General features: G+C 44.4%; 1 protein-coding gene across 8 annotated transcripts in view; it reads right to left on the bottom strand.

Moving 5' to 3' along the window:
- HIRA (histone cell cycle regulator) overlaps positions 1-19,069 on the bottom strand; it is an 87,594-nt gene that overhangs the window by 61,642 nt on the left and 6,883 nt on the right. For 4 of the 8 annotated variants that reach the window (XM_087857508.1, XM_045815089.2, XM_045815088.2 and 1 more), the window contains exons 2-5: positions 7,866-7,928; positions 5,919-6,029; positions 4,587-4,677; positions 3,147-3,241 (exon numbers count right to left, since the gene is read on the bottom strand). In XM_087857508.1, the coding sequence (XP_087713634.1) occupies positions 3,147-3,241; positions 4,587-4,677; positions 5,919-6,029; positions 7,866-7,928 (360 nt within the window). The other 4 variants (XM_087857512.1, XM_087857513.1, XM_087857511.1 and 1 more) reach the window with 2 other exon arrangements.

Here is a 19,069-nt window from a genome sequence, read left to right as displayed (position 1 = left end):
TCTCACAGTGGCCATGTCCTAGCCTCAGGTGGTTCTCTGAACACACCAAGCACACATGCACACTCCTAGGCTACTGTTCTGGCTATTCCTTCAGCCTGGAAAGCTCTTTAGATGTGCACACAGTTGTCCCCTAACCTCCACCTCGTCTCCCCTTGGATGTCACCTTCTCAGTGAGGCCTCCTGGAAAACCCTATCTCATTTTGCTCCTCAGCACTTACCTTCTAGTTTCTAATGTGACTAGTTGTCTGTGTCTCTTAGAAAAATGTAAATGCCCTGAGGGTAGAACAGCACCCAGAACATACCAGGTGCTCAATAAATATTTGTTAAATGAAGTTGGGAAAAAACAGTGTCTTTATTTTATTCGGTCTTTCCATTTATGAAGTGGCCACTTTATCTCTCTCAAAAAAGGTTTGTGGTTTAAATCTTACAGATTTCTTACATTTCTTGGTAAGAGTATTCCCGAGTATTTACAGTTTTTCTTCCTGCTGTATAAGAGTTCTCTTTGTATCATTAGATATTCTAATTGGCTATTACTAGTGAAAGATGAATAATTAAAAATTTTCTTATTTGAGACCAACTCAATGACGCATTATTAGCCCTAGATGCTTTTCAATGCTTCTTAAGTTCTAATGCTTCTTACTTTCAGTGCTTCTTAAGTTCTACAAATATTTGCCACTGGTTTGAAAAAGACATTTCATGTTAAGGCAATAGCTTCCTACAGCCATTTAAAAAATATTTTTATTAAAAATTGATGCTAAATTATCTAATATCCCTTTCAGAACACCTCCTAAGATGACTTGTTTTGTTTTAAAAGTAGGCTCCATGCCCAGCTTGGGGGTTTGAACTCACGACCCTGAGATTAAGAGTCACATGCTCTACCAACTGAGCCAACCAGGTGCCCCAAGTATCTTTTCTTATTTAACCTCCTAGTATGTTGTTATAGTAATAGGTTTCCTTTACACAAAATTCTTCCATTATAAATAATATTTAGTCAAAATGAATTACTGTTTTCAAGTTACCAAATTCACGAGCATTATGTTTCTGATTTTTCTTTTTTCATATTTGTCTAAGCTTTTGGTTATTTTTTTAGGTTTTGGAAACCCAGGGTGACAGCTTTCTTTGAAGAATAAATATTTCTATATTCTGAAATAATTTTTCCTAAAAGCTTGAAACAATGCAGCAACAAATCAAAAAATAACTTAGTATCAGGAAGCATTTCTGATGATTCCAATTTTTTCACTGGTTACTACTTAAAGTTTTCCTAACCTTATGGTATCAATTCTGAAAATTTTTATTTTCTAGAAAATTTTATTTCTTTTAGCATTTTGTTTTATTTTTTAGTTTAATAAACATTATTCTGTACTCTGTGATAGTTTTCTTCCTCCAGGTTAAATGCTTTTTCTAGACCCTTTACTTCTAATTTCATCTAGGTTTTTTTCTTCCTACCCTCCCTCCCAATTAAATATGCCAAGTATATGTTTTTTACACTTTGCTTTCAAAGACCCAGTGCTTTCTATTTATTCATTTCTGCTTTTCCACTGATTTTTCTTCTTAAAGAGTTCCGGCCATAACTGCTATCGGGACCACTGAACAAGGAACAGGTGTCCCTGCTGAAAGTGGCAACCCTACTTGCCTGGTAAAGGACAGCCCTGGGATAGTGGGCCTGGAGAGAAGTTGAGGTTATGGCTCAGCACAAGTCTCAGGTTAGGGAACCCATCAAAGGCCTCACTGATGAGGCCCCACCCGACACTTGAACACCTGGATGGACACTTTCTCCAAGTTCCAGAGGAGCCCAATGAGACTGCTGTGAGCAACTGTGAGTAAGTGAGGATAAGTTACAGTTATCAGTAATTATACAATGCTACTATGCCAGCTTTAAAAAATGTGGAATTAATCTATGGTCACCAAGAGGTGGGTCTGTTCACCTTTAAAGTGTCTGTAGAGTATTTGCAGAGCATATACTGTCAGTGGATTATAGCTGATGCCTTCCAAACCACTCACTCTTGCCCCATCTTCTCCCAGAGCTCCAGGCTCAATTCCAAGTCTTGTGACATTCTTCCCTGCCCCCACTCCCCAGACTCAGCACATCCCACGCTGAACTGGTGTCCATCCTCACGAGCCCACTATCGTTACGGTCTGAGAGAGGACACCATTAGCTATGCAGGCACCAGTTAGGAATCTCCTTCATCCCTCCCCTGCTTTGTCCTAAGAATTTCCCAAGTCAGTCTTCCCCCTCCATCCCAATTATCCCAGGCCTGGTTCAGGCCCTTGCAGTTTTCATCTGAACCACTGAAACAAGCTCCTTTTCTATACACCTGTCAGAACGGTCTCCCTCTTACACCTCAAAGCTTTTAAAGGCTCCCTGTCTCTTCCACAATTAAAGGCCACCTTCACTAACAGGGAATACAAACCTTCCATGACCTGGCCCCTGACACTCAGCCAGCTCCACTCTGTACTGCTCCCTGCCTTGTATATAAAGATCCAGCTGTGGTGAAATGCTGCTGACCCACCATGCACACCAGGCCTTTCTGGCTTCTGCTGTCCCCCTGTCTGGGAAATGCTTCAGGCCATTCTTGGTCTAGACCACAGGCTTTCTGAGATACAGTCACTCTAGCATCCCTGGCATCTGCGTGTACAGCACATGGCTTTTGACTGCTCTTGACTGACCTTCCTCCTCTTCGGTCCAAATCTGTAAAATGTATCCCTTTCCATTCCAAGTCCATTAAACACTTTTCAAATATACTCAAGGTCAAGTAAAAAACTTTTCATTGGGCCCCTTTTCATGTGTGTTGGTTTCTGTGGAATAAATAAAGTGTGCTTACAGACTTAGTGATCCACTGATGAAGGTAGTGATTCAGTTCACCAGGATAAACAGCAGAACGTGGGGAGTTCTACATTGAAGATATAAACATATACCCAATGAGGGCAGGAGTGGGGGCACTGAATGCAGCTGGAGGCAGGCAGTGGGGACAGTGACTGCACAGACCTTGAGGGACAGGCAGGGTGTGACTGATGGTGATGGGGAGGGACGGCCCAGATGCAAGGCTGCTTTAAGGACCAAAACAGTCCACAGGGACCATGGAGGTGCTGCTGCTGACCTCAGACAGCTGCCAGGGCCGCCCACCCCAACAGGCAGCCCCACTCACCGCCTGAGTGACTCCGGAGGATAGAGACACATCGCCACTGCTCCACGTTGGCAAGCTTACCACTGGAGCCGAACACGGTGCTGGGGCCGATGTACCTGTGTGAAAGAGGAGTCAGAAAGGCACTCCAACCATGTTCTAGGCACTGCACAGAGATGCTCACTGCAGCATGGCTTATCATGGCACACAGAACAAAGAAAAACCAGACAATGGCTAGAAAGCATCAAATTGTTGAACAACAGGGGCTGATTAGGGAAGTTATGTTCCATGCACTTAATGAAATACTACACAGCCATCACAAATCTTGTGGTAAGAGACTATCACTGCATGGGGAAGTGTTCACCATATATAATTAAGTGAAAGCAGCAGGCCATAGGACATCCTATACAATATGCTAGATACCACTATGTAAAGAAAAAAAATAATAGCATGTAACATGGATATCATCTATGCATGGAAAATGGATCAGAAAGACACACATGAAAAATACCAGAATATTAACCATGGCTTTCTTTGGATGGTGATTTTTACATATTTTTTCAAATTCCCAAATTATCTACTAAATATGTTATTTATGTTGACTAAAGCAGCAAAGCCAACAGTCTTTTTAAAGCTCTCTTGCAAAGCATTCCAAGCACGGGTACTAGCTCCTGCCACGCAAGCAGTAGGGTAGGTCCCCATGGAGGTGGCGCTGACACTCCTGATGCACAGAGCCTCTGTTAACACACTTTGCTCCCACAGAACTCTTTACAAATTCGCAGAAAGAGCTCACTGAGTGGACCAAAGGAGATAGCGCGTGTATGCTCTCATGGCCATGGCCATAGGGCCACTCTGGCTAAGCAGTGGGGTAGGGTCTGGTTCCCTAGTCTGACTAGCCCCCAGAGTCACCTGGGGAGCTGGTTATGGAACAGAGTCCCAGGACCCACCCTGAGAGACTCTGCCAGGGTTTATAGAAAAAGTTTTCTAGGTGATGGCTAGTTCATTGTGGGTATAGAGCAGGCACTTTCAAGGGGGGAATCTTCAGAGTCCCAGGGTGGGGCTGACAGAGAATGAGGTGAATGGCAAAGAGGGTAGGCTCCAGATCCCCTCCCCGCCACTCGCCCCCCACTTTGACTTTTACCTATTCTGTATGTTGGGAAATTTCATTTGAAAAGCAAAACAAACAAAGCTACCAGTGTCAGCAATAGAAAGGATTAATAATCCTTTTCACGTGGAAATCCTGCAGCCCTGTGAGGGGGCGACCGAGCAGGTCTCCAGGCAGGTGGGTGGCCTCCTGAAGCGCTCGTCAGGCCCCCTCCACTCCTGGCCTATGTGTGCATCCTGCTACTCAGGAAGTTTGGAGCTCTAGGGACTTCAGTGCCAGAGTGGGGAAAGGTGACTATGATTACGACCAGCAAAGAAGCTTCTAAAAATAAAACGTGAAGAAAGGAAAATGATGCTTACGTAGCCCGCTTCCACACCATAATCAGTTTGTCATCTCCCCCAGAAGCTAAATACATCCCACTGTTTGACCACCGCACACAGTTCACACATGCTGGGAAGAAAAAAAAAATAGGGTGATGAAAATCCCATAGTCACGCCCATTTGCTTTATGCAGAGTCTGGCAAGATGCAAAGGGTTTATAAAACCTATTCTCTCTCAGCTATTCAAGGCATCCACTGTGGGTGAGTCCCAGAAGAGCAATCCAGATTAAATACTATCCTACTTGTGCTGTAATAACAAATGACCAGGACAGAGTCTGGAGGGGGCAAGTCTACATAACCTGAGAAGTGTTAGTGCTGGATGAAGCAATCAACAGGAGATGGATTTCCATGAAAACTGGTAACTAAATCTCATTATTTAGAAAGGGCTATCTCATGATGAGATGTGTTTCTGAGCAGGGAGAATCCTTGAAATGAGGGCATATACTAAAAAGGCTGAGATGCCCTTCCCAAAACTTTCAGGGGAGCAGCTTGCAGAGCATAAAACTCTGACTTCATCCCATTTGTAGCCCTTTTAAATTTGGATTTTCCAAACTTGTCAGCACTGCAGGTTGACTGGTTCTGCACTTATAAATTAAGACCAGCAGAAATGCCTCGTAGGCCCCTGATAGGTTAGAGCCTCTGGGAGCACTCACAGCTCGACCTTTGGGAACCCTGCAATACAAGGGACATTATCCAAGTTGTAGCCCACACATGGCCTGCGAGTGACTTGTGCTCCAGGTCAGAGGGCACTGAGGCATGTTGGGAGAGCAAAAACACTCAGAACTAAGGAAGGGGACATAGCTGTTAATGGAGCACCTCAGGGGAGGCAGCTAGGTTGGAAACCAGAGCCAGATAGAGTCACCCTGATGCTCAGAAGCAGGAAACTAAGGCGCTAAACGTAGGAAAGGAAACCACAACACTGTCCGACCATCAAAAGGATCCTGGCAGAGGGCCTCAGAGTGACACAGTGGCAATCTGAGACATTTTGGTGAGTTGTCTTTAATACACCCTTCCCCAGAACCCTACTGCTTCCAGGTCGCTGGCCCCAAAGCCCCATGGAATCAGGCAGTAACGACTCATGAGCAGGAAATCACCAGAGGTACCTGCAGACTGTCCAAAGATGGTTCTGTGGGCGGGCCGAGTCTTCTGCCGAATAACTCACCCAGGTGTGCAGCCAACATCTGTGCCTTCAGACAGCAGGCCGAGGGGAGTTACCGCCGCACGGGGCCTTATCTTTCTAATTACAAACACATGTGCTAACCTTGGGCACTCTGCCAACACGCAAAGCCTGCAAAGGGCCACTCTGTAATACCTAAGTGATTGTCCATCTGGCAAAGCATCTTGGGAATATTTTCATCCTTCTCGTCATCCTCCTGGAGGACTGGAGACATATTCCAGATCACAACCTTCCCAGAATCCTGTCCTGGAATGAAGGAGTAGAAATAATTCAATATGTAAGAAGTAGAAATTTGATATTAACTCTGAGACATAGTCCTCACTTAGCTTTCATAGATCATAACGGACTAGATTGCAGGAAACTAAATTTGCATTACTAATTTAAGTTAGTAGTTATAGAAAAGAAATGAAGAAAGGTAAGTGCTGATAGGGATCAAAAAGTACATGGATTTAGTAGTAGGGGGAAGCCAAACTGACTTTGAAAAGAACTCTGGACTAGAAAGCAGGAGGGGACTGAGCTCTGGTCTGTCCTCTAACACAGATTTCTGAGGAGCTCCTAGAAGGTCCTCATCCCTGCCCAGGACCCAGACTCCTCATCTGTAAGTTGAAGAGCTGGAAAAGCTGATGTCCCAGGACCCTTTCAGGTCTGTACACGGGTACCCTAGCAACCAAGGGCAACAGCACATCCCTGCCAGTACTCCGATCCCTTTCCAGGTGCTGCCTGGAGTCTAGTGCTGCTCCCAGAGCTGACTGGATGCTTTGAGACCCAAGTCTGAATGAAATGTGCCCTGAATATAGGAAAAAAGGCTCATTACCTTTTTATCTGCCCTTTGACGTCACCTACAGATGAGAGATCAACCAAAAGAGGGCATTTAGGGATCCTGGAATCATAAGGTGATGTAATACTCTGCTAAAAAATTTATCTATGCATTTTGGCAATGATTTTTCTTTCTAAGCTTTCCATTTACTGATAACTAACAAAAGTCTGGCCCCTCATTTAACTATTATAGAGGAGCAAAAACCAATAAATGCCTACAAATGGACATGTCAGAATTATCATAAGTTGCCTATTGGCCAGCATATAAAAATATTTCCTAAAGAACTCTTTTTGACCTTACTATATACTGAGAAGGTTGGGAAAGTATGCCTCTTTTTATGGATGAGGATAAAACCCTGTCTCCTAGCTTAGTCCAGTGATCGTAGATGACATCAGTGGGTACCTTCTGGGTGCAGTCCACAATGTGCTGGAAGGAGATCAAGGGCTCCCTGCATACCCCTGCAGCAGGAAGCCCAAAGACAACCCACCCTGCAGCACCTGGCCTAAGGATCTGAACTCACAGAGGCACTCTGCAGGTACTGTCCAGGGAGGCCTTGGCCACAGGAAGATGCTGCCCTACAGTGAAGCTGTCAGGGGCTGAGATCTGCGGGGATGCTACCTTGTGCCACCATATATACATCTTGGTGTCCTGGCCTGAAAAATGACTGTCTTTCCACGCAGGGCTGTTATCGTGACACTGTAACACTGGATGAGGCACACTAATAACACTATGGACCATATTTTCAAATGGCATGGGCGTTTTTACTTGCCCACAGCATACTTCTTCTCTAACTTAGCCGAATTCCTCTGAGCCCAGAAAATGGGCCTAATAACTACATGACTAACTCTGTAGTTTAGTTTAACTACCTCCTCCCCTTTTTCAGATGAGAAAGTACTGCCAGAATGAAGATGAGGACCCAACCTTAGCCTCTGAGGCTGGGGATCTATCCATGGGACCACCTGCCACGCTCCATGTTCAATAAGCTGGGACTTGGGGATGCAAGCTGATTTTAATATTAACCCAATGAATAGGAATTAGAAAGATACATCCACTACCAAAATGTTTATACAGAGCAAGCACACTAGAGCCAAAAAAGGATTTTGATTAAACCTGCTCAGATAACAGATTATAACTGTACATTTTAAATGGAGTCATATCCATACTGAAAAACAAAAGCATTCTATCTTCAGCTCAGTGGGCAACGAGGAGAAGAAGAGCAAGGTATTAGGACTGTGAGTGCTCCCTCTATTACTCCGTGAACGTACCTTGTCCTCCAGTTGCGAACTTGGTCCCGTCAGGGTGAATATCAACTGAAAAAATTGGCTTGCCTGGAAACAAAGGAAAAAAAAAAAAAACCACAACATCTATCTTGGCTTGTATTCACTGGAGAATAGCAACAAAGTCAAAAATTTTGAAACAGTGGTTATTTGAGTAATATCTCTGATCACTGCTCCTAGGAAAAAATAATAGGCTGCCAATAAATTACTTCTAAAAGTGGAATGATCTAACAGTTTTAGTTCAAGTATAAACTGCTAGAAGACTCCAAGTGACATTAAATAGCTGAGTCTCAAAGGGGGACAAAGCATTCTGTCACTAGAACAACTGAATCCATAGATCGCTTGAGCATTTGCCCATAGGTCCAATGGACAGGAGCTGGCCACTTTCTGGGGACACACATTTGTAAAGGTTATGAGCTGTTTACGACAACAGCTCTGAGTCACAGGGGCTACGTCTTTAGCCACCTCTCTATTCCATGGACCTGCACTTGGCTGGCAGCCTGGACACAAGCACTCTGGCCTTTCTGCCTTGTGTCTGACAGCTGGGTAGGACCAGCAGCTGACTGCGACCACAGGTATCACTTCCCTCATGCTTCTGTTTCCAAAAGCCCTCCTGTATATTTATGCTGCATCAAAGTCTGTGGAGAGTCAGCCTTCTCGCCATCTCCTATGGCTGAACGTCCTCCATAGGACGTGCTCTGTTCAATGGGATGTTCAGTCCCTCTAGAGGGAAGAACTGTAGCTACCAGCTCCTGGAGTCCCCACAGGGTGCAGACCCACACCAAGAGCCCATGAAGCTGTATGGCTAGCTTAGTGGACCAGACTGGCAAAGGCGTCATGACAGCTTGAAACCCAGAAGACTGGAAGTATTCCTGGGGCCTGGGCCCTGTGGCATTTATCTGGCTAACCAGTCTGCTTCCATGCTAACAGTGGCATGCCAATTGTTGTCGAGTTTATCACCACATCCTCAGCTTCCAGCAAAGGCCTGATGAGTGGTGGCTCAGTAACATTTATTCAGTGACAAATCAGATGCACAACAATAGACAACATCAGCAATTGCTAATACAGACAAGGTGCTGTTGCCAAGGAGTCTCTTGGTTGAGGATGCTCTGTCTCCATTACCCAAGAAGAGTTGGCAGAGACACCAGAAGGAGGGTTACCAGCTCTAGAATCACATGATGGCAAGTGCAGACAGGGGAGGGTGGGGCAGGGGCAGGTAGTGGCTGCCTAACAGCTGAAAGTCCTGCCAAGGTTACTGTCCAAGTATAGAAAATCAAATACTGGTACCCGAAAAGGCAATGGCCAAGCATGGGACCCAAGGAATAGACAGCTCACTTTATCTTCTTCCACAGAGCCATACCCCTAACAGGCAAACTGAGCCTGAGCCTCCACAGGCAAGGGGAAATGTGCTCTCCTTCTTGTCATCACACAGTAGGGTGAAAGAGCTGTGTAAGGCCACCAGTAAGCAGGTGTGCCAAATGCAAGGGCCCTACTTTGTCTCAGAGAACAAGCAGAAACCCTAGGAGAGTTGGAAATCACATCACATATTATTTCATCTCTACTACTTACTGAAATCCAAAACAACAAAGGCTGCTACAGCAGGACCCTGTCATGCTGGCAGTTCTGGCCAGGTCTCCAAGACCCTCAGTCACCTCCAGGTCCACACCTAAGAGCCAGAGCTATACAGTGACAGGTCAAGTTCAGCCAAGTCGCTACTGATTGCCTTCCTGGAGCACAAACATACAGGAAATTCAGCCCTGGTCTGCTCTGAGCTTTCACTCCAAGGATTCTCAAGACAAGCCCCAACACAGCTTGGCACTCTATATAGCTTTGAAGGATCCAGAACCAGCAGTGGAGCGCACTTGCAAGGACCTGAGGAGAGAGAGCTAATGCTAGTCTTCTTCCATAGTCCAGATGGGCAGACCCTAATTAGCCCCATCTTCAAGAGAAGAATCCAGAAAACTGTGTACAGTAGGTAAAAGAAGGTAGGTATTGAGAACATGGGTAAGGAGGACTGGAAGTGCTCAAACTGGTGCTCCTGTGCTATGCACTCACACCTACACTGGCATGCCACGCCCTTCCTGGGTCAGGTGATTGCCATGTGTGTTAAGCCAGAGAGCCTGACAGGCTGCTGCTGAGAATGTGTCATACGTTCCCACCAGAGGCTGAGGACCTGGGAGGGAAGCAGGAGCAAGAAGGTGGGTTTCTTGACCATGTAGGCCATGACAAGTGCCTGACATGGAAGCCTCAAGAAAAAAGAAAGGACAATTAGGGCTCCGGGCCCAGGCTTAAGCTGTGCAGACCATGGCATCTAGTGCTGAGACTGAAGTTCAGTGTCCAACCAGACACCAGAAGAAGGTGACCAATTAGCACCACTAAGAGCCTCATGAAATTCAGAAGAGCAGATGTCTCCAAGTATGGTGAGGACAACAGCAGGGAGCCTCAACCGCATCAGTGCTGCCATCTCCACTCAGGACCTACCAGGAAGCTGCAGTGGGCCAGTCCTTGTAGGTGCCAGCCACCTACTCCTTCCAGGAGAGGCAGAGCCACAGTGGAGTAAGCCTGTGCAGCTCTCCTTCCCAGCCTATCACATGTTCTACTGAGCATCTGATGTGCCCCCTCAAGTCATGCAGGAAGCACAGCCCAGGGTATTCTCTAAATCTCACATTGCCCCGTGAAGTGGATAGTTCTGACATCCTCATTTACAGAGGGGGAAACTGAGGCACACAAGTTAGGAAAGTTGCCCAAGCCACACAGCTGCCTTCCCCAGAGCCTGAGCTTTAAGTATGTAATGTGTTGCTGGGAGGGGACATGCCTGGAGATGCTGGGAGGGTTTGGATGATACTGCCTGGAAGGAACCGATTCAAAGCCCACAGGTGAAAAGTCAAGTAGGGAGTCAGAGAGAGAGCCAGAGCTATGCACACATGCGCAACTAGTCCTGATGACCTGGACTTGGCCTTGGACTTGCTATACTGAGCTCCGATCACCCTGGACACCTCAGTCCCACAGGCCTGGGGAGACCGCTACCTGGCTAGGCTCTGGTGAACCACATCTCTCAGGACTGCTGCCCTTGCGTGCTTCCCTTTCTTTGAATTTGGGTTGGCTCTGTGATCTGTTTTAACTAACAGAATGTGACTGAAGTGATGCTGCTCCAGTTCTGAGATTAAGCCTAAAAAAAGGTCCAGCAGTTCAACTTTTGCCCTCTGGAGGAAGCCAGAGCCCTGTGGTATTTGTCTGGCTCCTATGGCCAGGTGGTTGCCATGTAAGAAGTCCAAATACCCTGAGACCACTGTACTGGGACCTGCAAGCTGGCCACATAAAAAGGGTCAACGAATCCAGATGACACTAAGAATCAGGGCCCTGACACAGGACCCAGGGTGAACTGCTTCTGGCCCCAAACTGCTCCAGCCATCCCAGCAGATTCAGTGCAGAACTAAGATGAGCTGTCCCTGCTGAGCCTGACCACGTTTCGCAATCACAAATAATAAAATAAGCTATTGTTTTAAGCCAGCAAGTTTTGGGGTAGTTTGTTATGCTAATCCATTCACTTTTCTGCCCAAGGCAACTGGAGCTGTATATTTGTCATTTTCACCAAAAAAGTTTCAGCGGACTCAGCATCTGTCTTGAGAAGGCCATCAGGGGAGAGTGTCCACCTGGCCACAGGAGTGCTTTTCAGTTCCTTAAGTCTGTGAGACATTGTATTACACGCCCCGTTAAGAAGCACATCAAAATGACTTACACGCAAGTCAAAGGCAAACCTGATTCCCCAAGAGCACACATAGCTGAGCCTAGGTGAGCAGAGGAGCTCCGCTGCACACCTTCCCATCACAGCCCAAATCTTCCCCACCACATGCACTCACAGCATCAATGGGATGTCTTCTCATCCATCCACCTTGGTGGTTGTCTACGAGCCTGCTATGAGACTAAGCAGAGGAAAAGTAAAGCCACAAAAGGCTCAGACTTGCCCTCAGGAAGCTCCCAGTAATGGGTGTCTGCACAGAAGGAGAACTACCTAACTCAGCCTGGGCTTCTTACAGAAATCACAACTGAAGTGAGTCCCAAAGGCTGAGGAGGAGTTAGCTAGAAGAGTAGGGAAGGGAATTTCAGGCAGAGGGGACATGACATAGAATGCAGAATAATCCTGACAAGCTGCTACAGAGTGTGGGGAGAGAGGAGCCTTGGAGGCTGGGTAGGGCCCAGCAAGACACCACCGAGGAACACAGACCTTCCTCTATAGCTACCTCTGAAGCAAGGGAACGCTAAGGTCAGATTCACATTTCGGCTCCACATGGCTGTGTGGAGCATGGGCTTTTGTTAAGACTGGAGGGGGCCTCAAGGCTCCAGGGGAAGGCAGAAACGAGGGCTGAGAACAGCCCTGGGTTTGAACAATGAACATGCTTCGGTAGAATTCTCAGCCATGCCGCTCAAAACTATGCAGTCTTGGGGCGCCTGGGTAGCTCAGTCATTAAGCGTCTGCCTTTGGCTCAGGGCGTGATCCCAGCGTTCTGCGATCGAGCCCCACGTCAGGCTCATCCTCTGGGAGCCTGCTTCTTCCTCTCCCACTCCCCCTGCTTGTGTTCCCCCTCTCATTGGCTGTCTCTCTGTCAAATAAATAAATAAAATCTTAAAAAAACAAAACAAAACTATGCAGTCTTGAGTAAGTTATTGAATGTCTCCAAACACTAGTTTCTAATCTGAACGGTGTGGAAATCACAGTCACCCTTACAAACACCTTCTGAGAGAGATTAAGATGCCGTGACACATTGCTTCAAAGATGCACACATTTCACATGTGAACACTTCTGAGATCACGATGTGCTTTGGTGAAAGGTGTGACTGCAGTAATATGGGCACCATGTTTCCTTTTGTAGAGATGTGCCACAGAGTTGATGAAATATGGTAGTGTACCTACACAAAGCCACCAGCATGGTGTTGGCTCCCTACTTCCTTCTAGCACTAGACTCTTCAGTCCAAGGAATACAGTGGTTCACATTCCCTCGGTAGGAACAGACCTCCTTTTTCTAAAGGGCTCTTTGAGGTGGAGCTGAGGAAAAGGAGCTATGGCCTGACTAGTTAGAGAACTTTTCCTGCCGCACAACGTTAAAGATGAATTCCTAACTGCTTCCTCCATTCCAACTTTCTTTGTACAAAAACAGAGACAAGGGGCACCTGGGTGGCTCAGGTCAGGATCTCAGGGTTCTGGGATCGAGCCCTGCATCAGGCGTCCTGCTCAGTGGGGAGCCTCCTTCTCCCTCTCCCTCTGCCCCTTCCCCTGTTTGTGCTCTCTCTCTCTGTCAAATAAATAAATAAATAAATAAATCAGTAAGTAAATAAATAAAATCATGCAGGGGAAATTTTTTTTTTTTTTAAACAGAGACAAAAGAGAAATTAATCCACTCCCTGGGCTGCCAGGCAATCTCACATCCTCTGAATGACAGCGGCCAGCATGTTCTCCCTGCATACCCACCAAAGTCCATTCTCCTTGGAGCTCTGCTTCCAGGTCACCCCTCCTGGACCCTTCTTGCACCCCTCCTCAGACCACACAAAACACTCTGCTGTCACTCTCTCCACAAAGCTATGACAGTTGGCCACTGTTCCCTGCCTGGGGGTTGCTGATCTGACAACTGCAGCATGAATGTTCTTCACCTGGCAGGAATAAAGAGTAAGGTACAGAAGCTGGATTTTGACAGAGCGTGGTCAGACAGAATCCTCCTCCCTGGCATCACGGGAAAAGACTCCTGGAGGAGGCCCAAATGTGGAACTTAAAGTCCGAACAGAGAGCACTGGCCAGAGAGAAGCAGGGAGGGCCCTCTTGGTGGCCCGCAGATCTTTGGTTTGGGCTCCTGTCTTCAGGCCTTTATGCTCTGACTCCGCACAGGGCAGATCCAACTGGAACATCTATGAGCACGTACTGCTGGAATGGAAGCTTAGGGGAAGCTGAGGCCTTTGCCCACTGCACATTGTTCCTGGAAACACTTCTCCTATACAGCCCATCAACACCTGGTCTTAACAAATTTTGGTAAATTTGTAACTAAAAATGAAACATGGGGAAATGTTTGAAACATTAAGTGAAAAAAGTTACAAAATGATATTAAAACGTAAGGTGGTGCAAAAGACATGATCTTCTATGTAGAAAACCTTGAAGATTCCACAGAATAAACAAACTAAGTTGAATGACACAAAATCAATAAAAATTAGTTGCATTCTGTACATCAAGTGAAAAATCCAAAAAAGAAACCAATAAAACAATTCCATTTAAAAAAGAATAAAAAATATTTAGAAATAATACACTTAACCAAGAGGGCTAAAGACTTGTACACTGAAGACTAGAAAACAGTGCTGAAAAAAATTAAAAACACAAATAAATGGAAAAATATCCTGTGTTCATGAACTGGAAGACAATACTGTTAAGATGCCAACAATACCCAAAGCTCTACAGATTTAATCTCTATCAAAACTGCAACAATAGGGGCACTTGGCTGGCTCGGTTGGTACCAAGTGTGTGAATCCTGATCTCAGGGTTCTGAGTTCCAGCTCTGTGTTGGGGGTAGAGCTCACTTGAAAAAACAAAACAAAACAAAACAAAACAAAACAAACACTAGCAATGACATTTTTTGCAGAAATAGAAAAACCCATCCTATAAATTCTTATGGGTTCTCATGGGACCCCAAGTAGCTAAAAGAATCTTGGAAAAGAACAAAGTTGGACTCTTACACTTCCTGATCTCAAAACTGATTACAAGGCTACAGTAATCAAAACAGTGTGTTACTGGCATAAAGACAGACATATAGACCAGCATAGCAGAATAGAGAGCACAGAAATAAACCCTTGCATATGTGGTCAAGTGATTTTTGACAAGGGCGCCAAGACCAGTCCATGAGAAAAGGACAGTTTCATCAACAAATGGTGCTGGAAAAAATGAACATCTGCATGCAAAAGAATGAAGCTAGATCCTTACATCATATAAGGATTCAACTCAAAATCGATCAAGGATTCAAATGTGAAACCTAACGTTATAAAACTCAAGAGAACAAGGTGGAAAGTTTAATGACAATGGACTTGGCAATGATTTCTTAGATATGATACCAAAGACACAGGCATTAGAGGAAATCTTAAAAATTAAAAACTTTTGCCCACCAAAGGGCACTATCAAGAGAATAAAAAGGCAACCCACAAAACAGGAGAAAATATTTGTAAACCACATATGTGGTGAGACATTAATGTTCAGAAATACAGAGAACTCCTAAACTCAATGACAAAACAGAAAAACCCATTCAAAAACAGGCAAAGGACTTGAACAGACATTTCTCCAAAGAAGATACACAAACGGCCAACAAGCAAATAAAAAGATGCTCAACATCATTAGCTACCATAAAAATGCAAATCAAAACCAGAATGAGATTATCGCCTTACATCTATTAGGTTGGCTACTATTAAAAAAAAGAGAGAGAGAGAGAGAATAACAAGTGCTGGCAAGGATGTGGAGAAAATGGAATCCTGTGCATTGCTGGTGGGAATGTAAAATGGTACGGCCATTATCAAAACAGTATGGGCACTCCTTAAAAAAAATAGAATTACCCGTGATCCAGCAATTCCACTTCTGGGTATATATCCAAAATAATTGAAAGCAGGGTCTTAAAGAGGTATTGTACACCCATGTTCATAGCAGCATTAGTCACAACGGCCAAGAGGTAGAAGCAATGTAAGTGTCCATTGACGGATGCACGGATAAGCAAACTGTGGTGTATATATACAACAGAATATCATTTGACCTTAAAAAGGAAAGAGATTCTGATGCATTCTACAACACGGATGAACCCTGGAAACATTATACTTAACATAAGCTAGTCACAAATAATATATGATGCCACTTATATGAGGTCTGCAGAGCACTGAAATTTATAAAGACAGAAAGTAGAGTGGTGGTTGCCAGGGGCTGGGGGTAGGGAGAATGGGGAGTTGTTGCTTAATGTGTATATAGTTTTAGTTTTACAAGATGACTAAGTTCTGGAGATTGGTTCCACAACAGTGTGAACATACATAACACTACCGAATTACACACTTGAAAGATGGTTAAGATTTAAATTTTGTTAAGTGTATTTTACCACAACTTAAGAAAAATGCTAACCAAAACCAAACCAATCTATCTCTATATACCTATATAACTCTACTCACCTACCTACCTACCTATCTATAAGGTACAGGGGCGTGGAAGGGTTATGAAAGGTATTAATTAGAATCTCTCAGTGTCTTGACTATGGTGGTGGATACATGAACCCACACAGGTGAAAAACTGTATAGAACTAAACACCTGAGGGCGCTTGCATGGCTCAGTCACTTAAGCCATGACTCTTGATTTTGGCTTAGGTCCTTATCTCAGGGTCCTTGGATTGAGCCCTGTGTTGGACTCTGTGTTCACCACGAAGTCTGCTTGTCCCTCTTCCTCTGCTCCTCCTCCTGCTCTCTCTCAAATAAATAAAATCTTAAAAACAAACAAAAAACCTAAACACCTACCCAAACACAAATGAGTACAAATACAAGTGGAGAAGTCTGAATAAGACAGATGGATTGTATCAATATCAATGTCAGTGTGATATTATATTGCTGTTTTATAAAATGTTATCCGTGGGCGAAACTGGGAAAAGAATACAAAGAATCTCTTAGTATTGTTTCATACCACTGTGTGGTAATCTACAACTATCTCAATAATAAATAAATACACAAATATATATGGTCTGTTTTCAAATCTGTGTGTAGTAACATAAAATAAAGACAAATATCAAACATCAGTAGCTGTCAATAAAACTGACTCCTTATGCAGATGATAATATGCAAATCTACAACCAGCCATCTCTCTGGAGAGACTTGCACCCAAGCACTCTAGAGTGCAGCTCACTCCCCTACCCAGCTATCTACAGACATTTCATCTTCAACTTCTCCACAACGGAACTCCTGATCTTCCAGCCTAAACCTGCTCTACTCACCATCTCCCCCCTACAGCAAGAATCATGCCTGGGACAGGGGAAGCCAAGAGGTCCAGCACAACAGCCCCCCCCCCCCCGAATGACTTTTCTGGCCTCATCTTCTGCCTCCTCCCCCAATTACTGGCCACATGCCCTGGCCTCCCCTCTGTTGCTAGACTGCACAGGTGTGTTTCCATCCAGTGCCCTGCACCGGTCCCTTCCCAGACATTCACATTCCTTTCTCACCTCATTTTAGTTTTTGCTCAAATGTCGCCATCTCATTGAGGCCTGCCCTAACCACCCTACCTGAAAGTACTACTTCCTCAATGTGGCACAACCAATCCCAATTCTCACCTACTTTTTTCTTTTCTTTTTTTTTTTTAAAGATTTTATTTATTTATTTAACAGAGATAGAGACAGCCAGCGAGAGAGGGAACACAAACAGGGGGAGTGGGGGAGGAAGAAGCAGGCTCATAGCGGAGGAGCCTGATGTGGGGCTCGATCCCATAACTCTGGGATCACGCCCTGAGCCGAAGGCAGACGCTCAACCGCTGTGCCACCCAGGCGCCCCGTCACCTACTTTTTTTCTTAGCAATTTCTTAAATATTGTATAATTTCCTTTATTGTATGTCTGTCCACCCCAACCACCAGATTGTAAACTCCAGGAGCTCAGCAATTTTTGTCTGTTTTAGTCACAGAGTCACCGTGGTACCTAGAGCTGTGGCTTGGCAAACAATAAACACTCAATAAGTACTTATTGTTAATGGCTGGAGAAAGACTGCAGCAGAGGCCCAAAATTCAAAAACACCTTCAGTGTCACTAGCATCCCAATCTTTGAAAGGCAGGCTTCTCATCTCCTGAAGTGAGGACTCAGATGTCGCCAAGCACCTGCAAGGGAGGCATGGTCTTGGATGGCTCACAAAGCCATCTGCTGCTGTTATCTCTACCACTTTCAACCACAAAAACTTCTCCGGGCTCCTTAAGCAAGCACTACCATGATGACATCTCATAGGTATCAGGTGGCTGAGAGATTCAAAACACAGCACAGGAAGGAAGCTGTAGCAATCAAGCAACCGTTTTGTTTTGGGGGGTATGTGTGTGTGTGTGCATGTGTGTGTTGCCACAAACTAAAGTAAAAGAAAGTTACAGGTATATCATTTATGAATCTTAATTACTTCTCCTGCAGCATTTGTCAATGCATAATCTAGGAAGTTTTGGTAAGTCACTATTTCTTCAAACCTTTTTTCTCCTTTACTTTTGCAGAACAGAGATATTCCTTAAAAGTTATCTGCAAAATGGGGCACCTGGGTGGCACAGCGGTTAAGCGTCTGCCTTCGGCTCAGGGCGTGATCCCGGCGTTATGGGATCGAGCCCCACATCAGGCTCCTTCGCTATGAGCCTGCTTCTTCCTCTCCCACTCCCCCTGCTTGTGTTCCCTCTCTAGCTGGCTGTCTCTATCTCTGTCGAATAAATAAATAAAATCTTTAAAAAAAAAAAAAGTTATCTGCAAAATGATTTCTCTAAAAATAATCATCTCTTCTATACACTTCATTAGAAAATTAAGAGCAATTAAAAACAACATTTCTATGGGGGCGGGAATCTGTTAGCTGTTTAACAATTAAGAAAATAACACTACAGTTAATAATACCGTATCCCATACTTGAAAGTTGCTAAGAGAGTAAATTTTAAAAGCTTTCATCTCAAGAAAAAAAATTCTGTAATTATGTACAGTGACAGATGTTAACTAGACTTACTGTGGTGATTATTTTGCGATATATACAAATATGGAATCATTATGTTGTATAACCGAAACATTAATGCTATATATTATACCTCAATTTAAAAAAAAGGGGGGGAAAAAGAAAATAACAAACCTACATTATTTAAGTAGAAAAAGCAAAACAACATTTTAGCTATTCCAGTTATATGTGCCATACAAGGTCTGAAGGGAGGCTCTACAATAAAAACACTGAATTTGCTATGGTATCAGGGATTTAGCTAAGGTCTTAAAGAATGTAGACACTTTTACATTGTGAAATGTACACTAAATAAAATGTGTTTTTTTAAAAGCACCAAGTCATCCATTTATTTTTTTCCAAATCGTCTCAAAGACCATATAAAGAAAGTTTTAGCATTTTCTAATTTTTCCTAAATTGAACAGGTATTACTGTGATAAGAAAAATAATTTTAAGCACATCACAAAATGCTTCATTATCCAGATCCACTCATA

This window comes from Ursus americanus, chromosome 30, assembly GCF_024610735.1.
Source record: "Ursus americanus isolate L20-20 chromosome 30, mUrsAme1.1.p, whole genome shotgun sequence".
NCBI lineage: Eukaryota > Metazoa > Chordata > Mammalia > Carnivora > Ursidae > Ursus > Ursus americanus.
The sequence above is the reverse complement of the archived record's forward strand: the minus strand, read 5'-3'. Positions and strand labels throughout refer to the sequence as shown.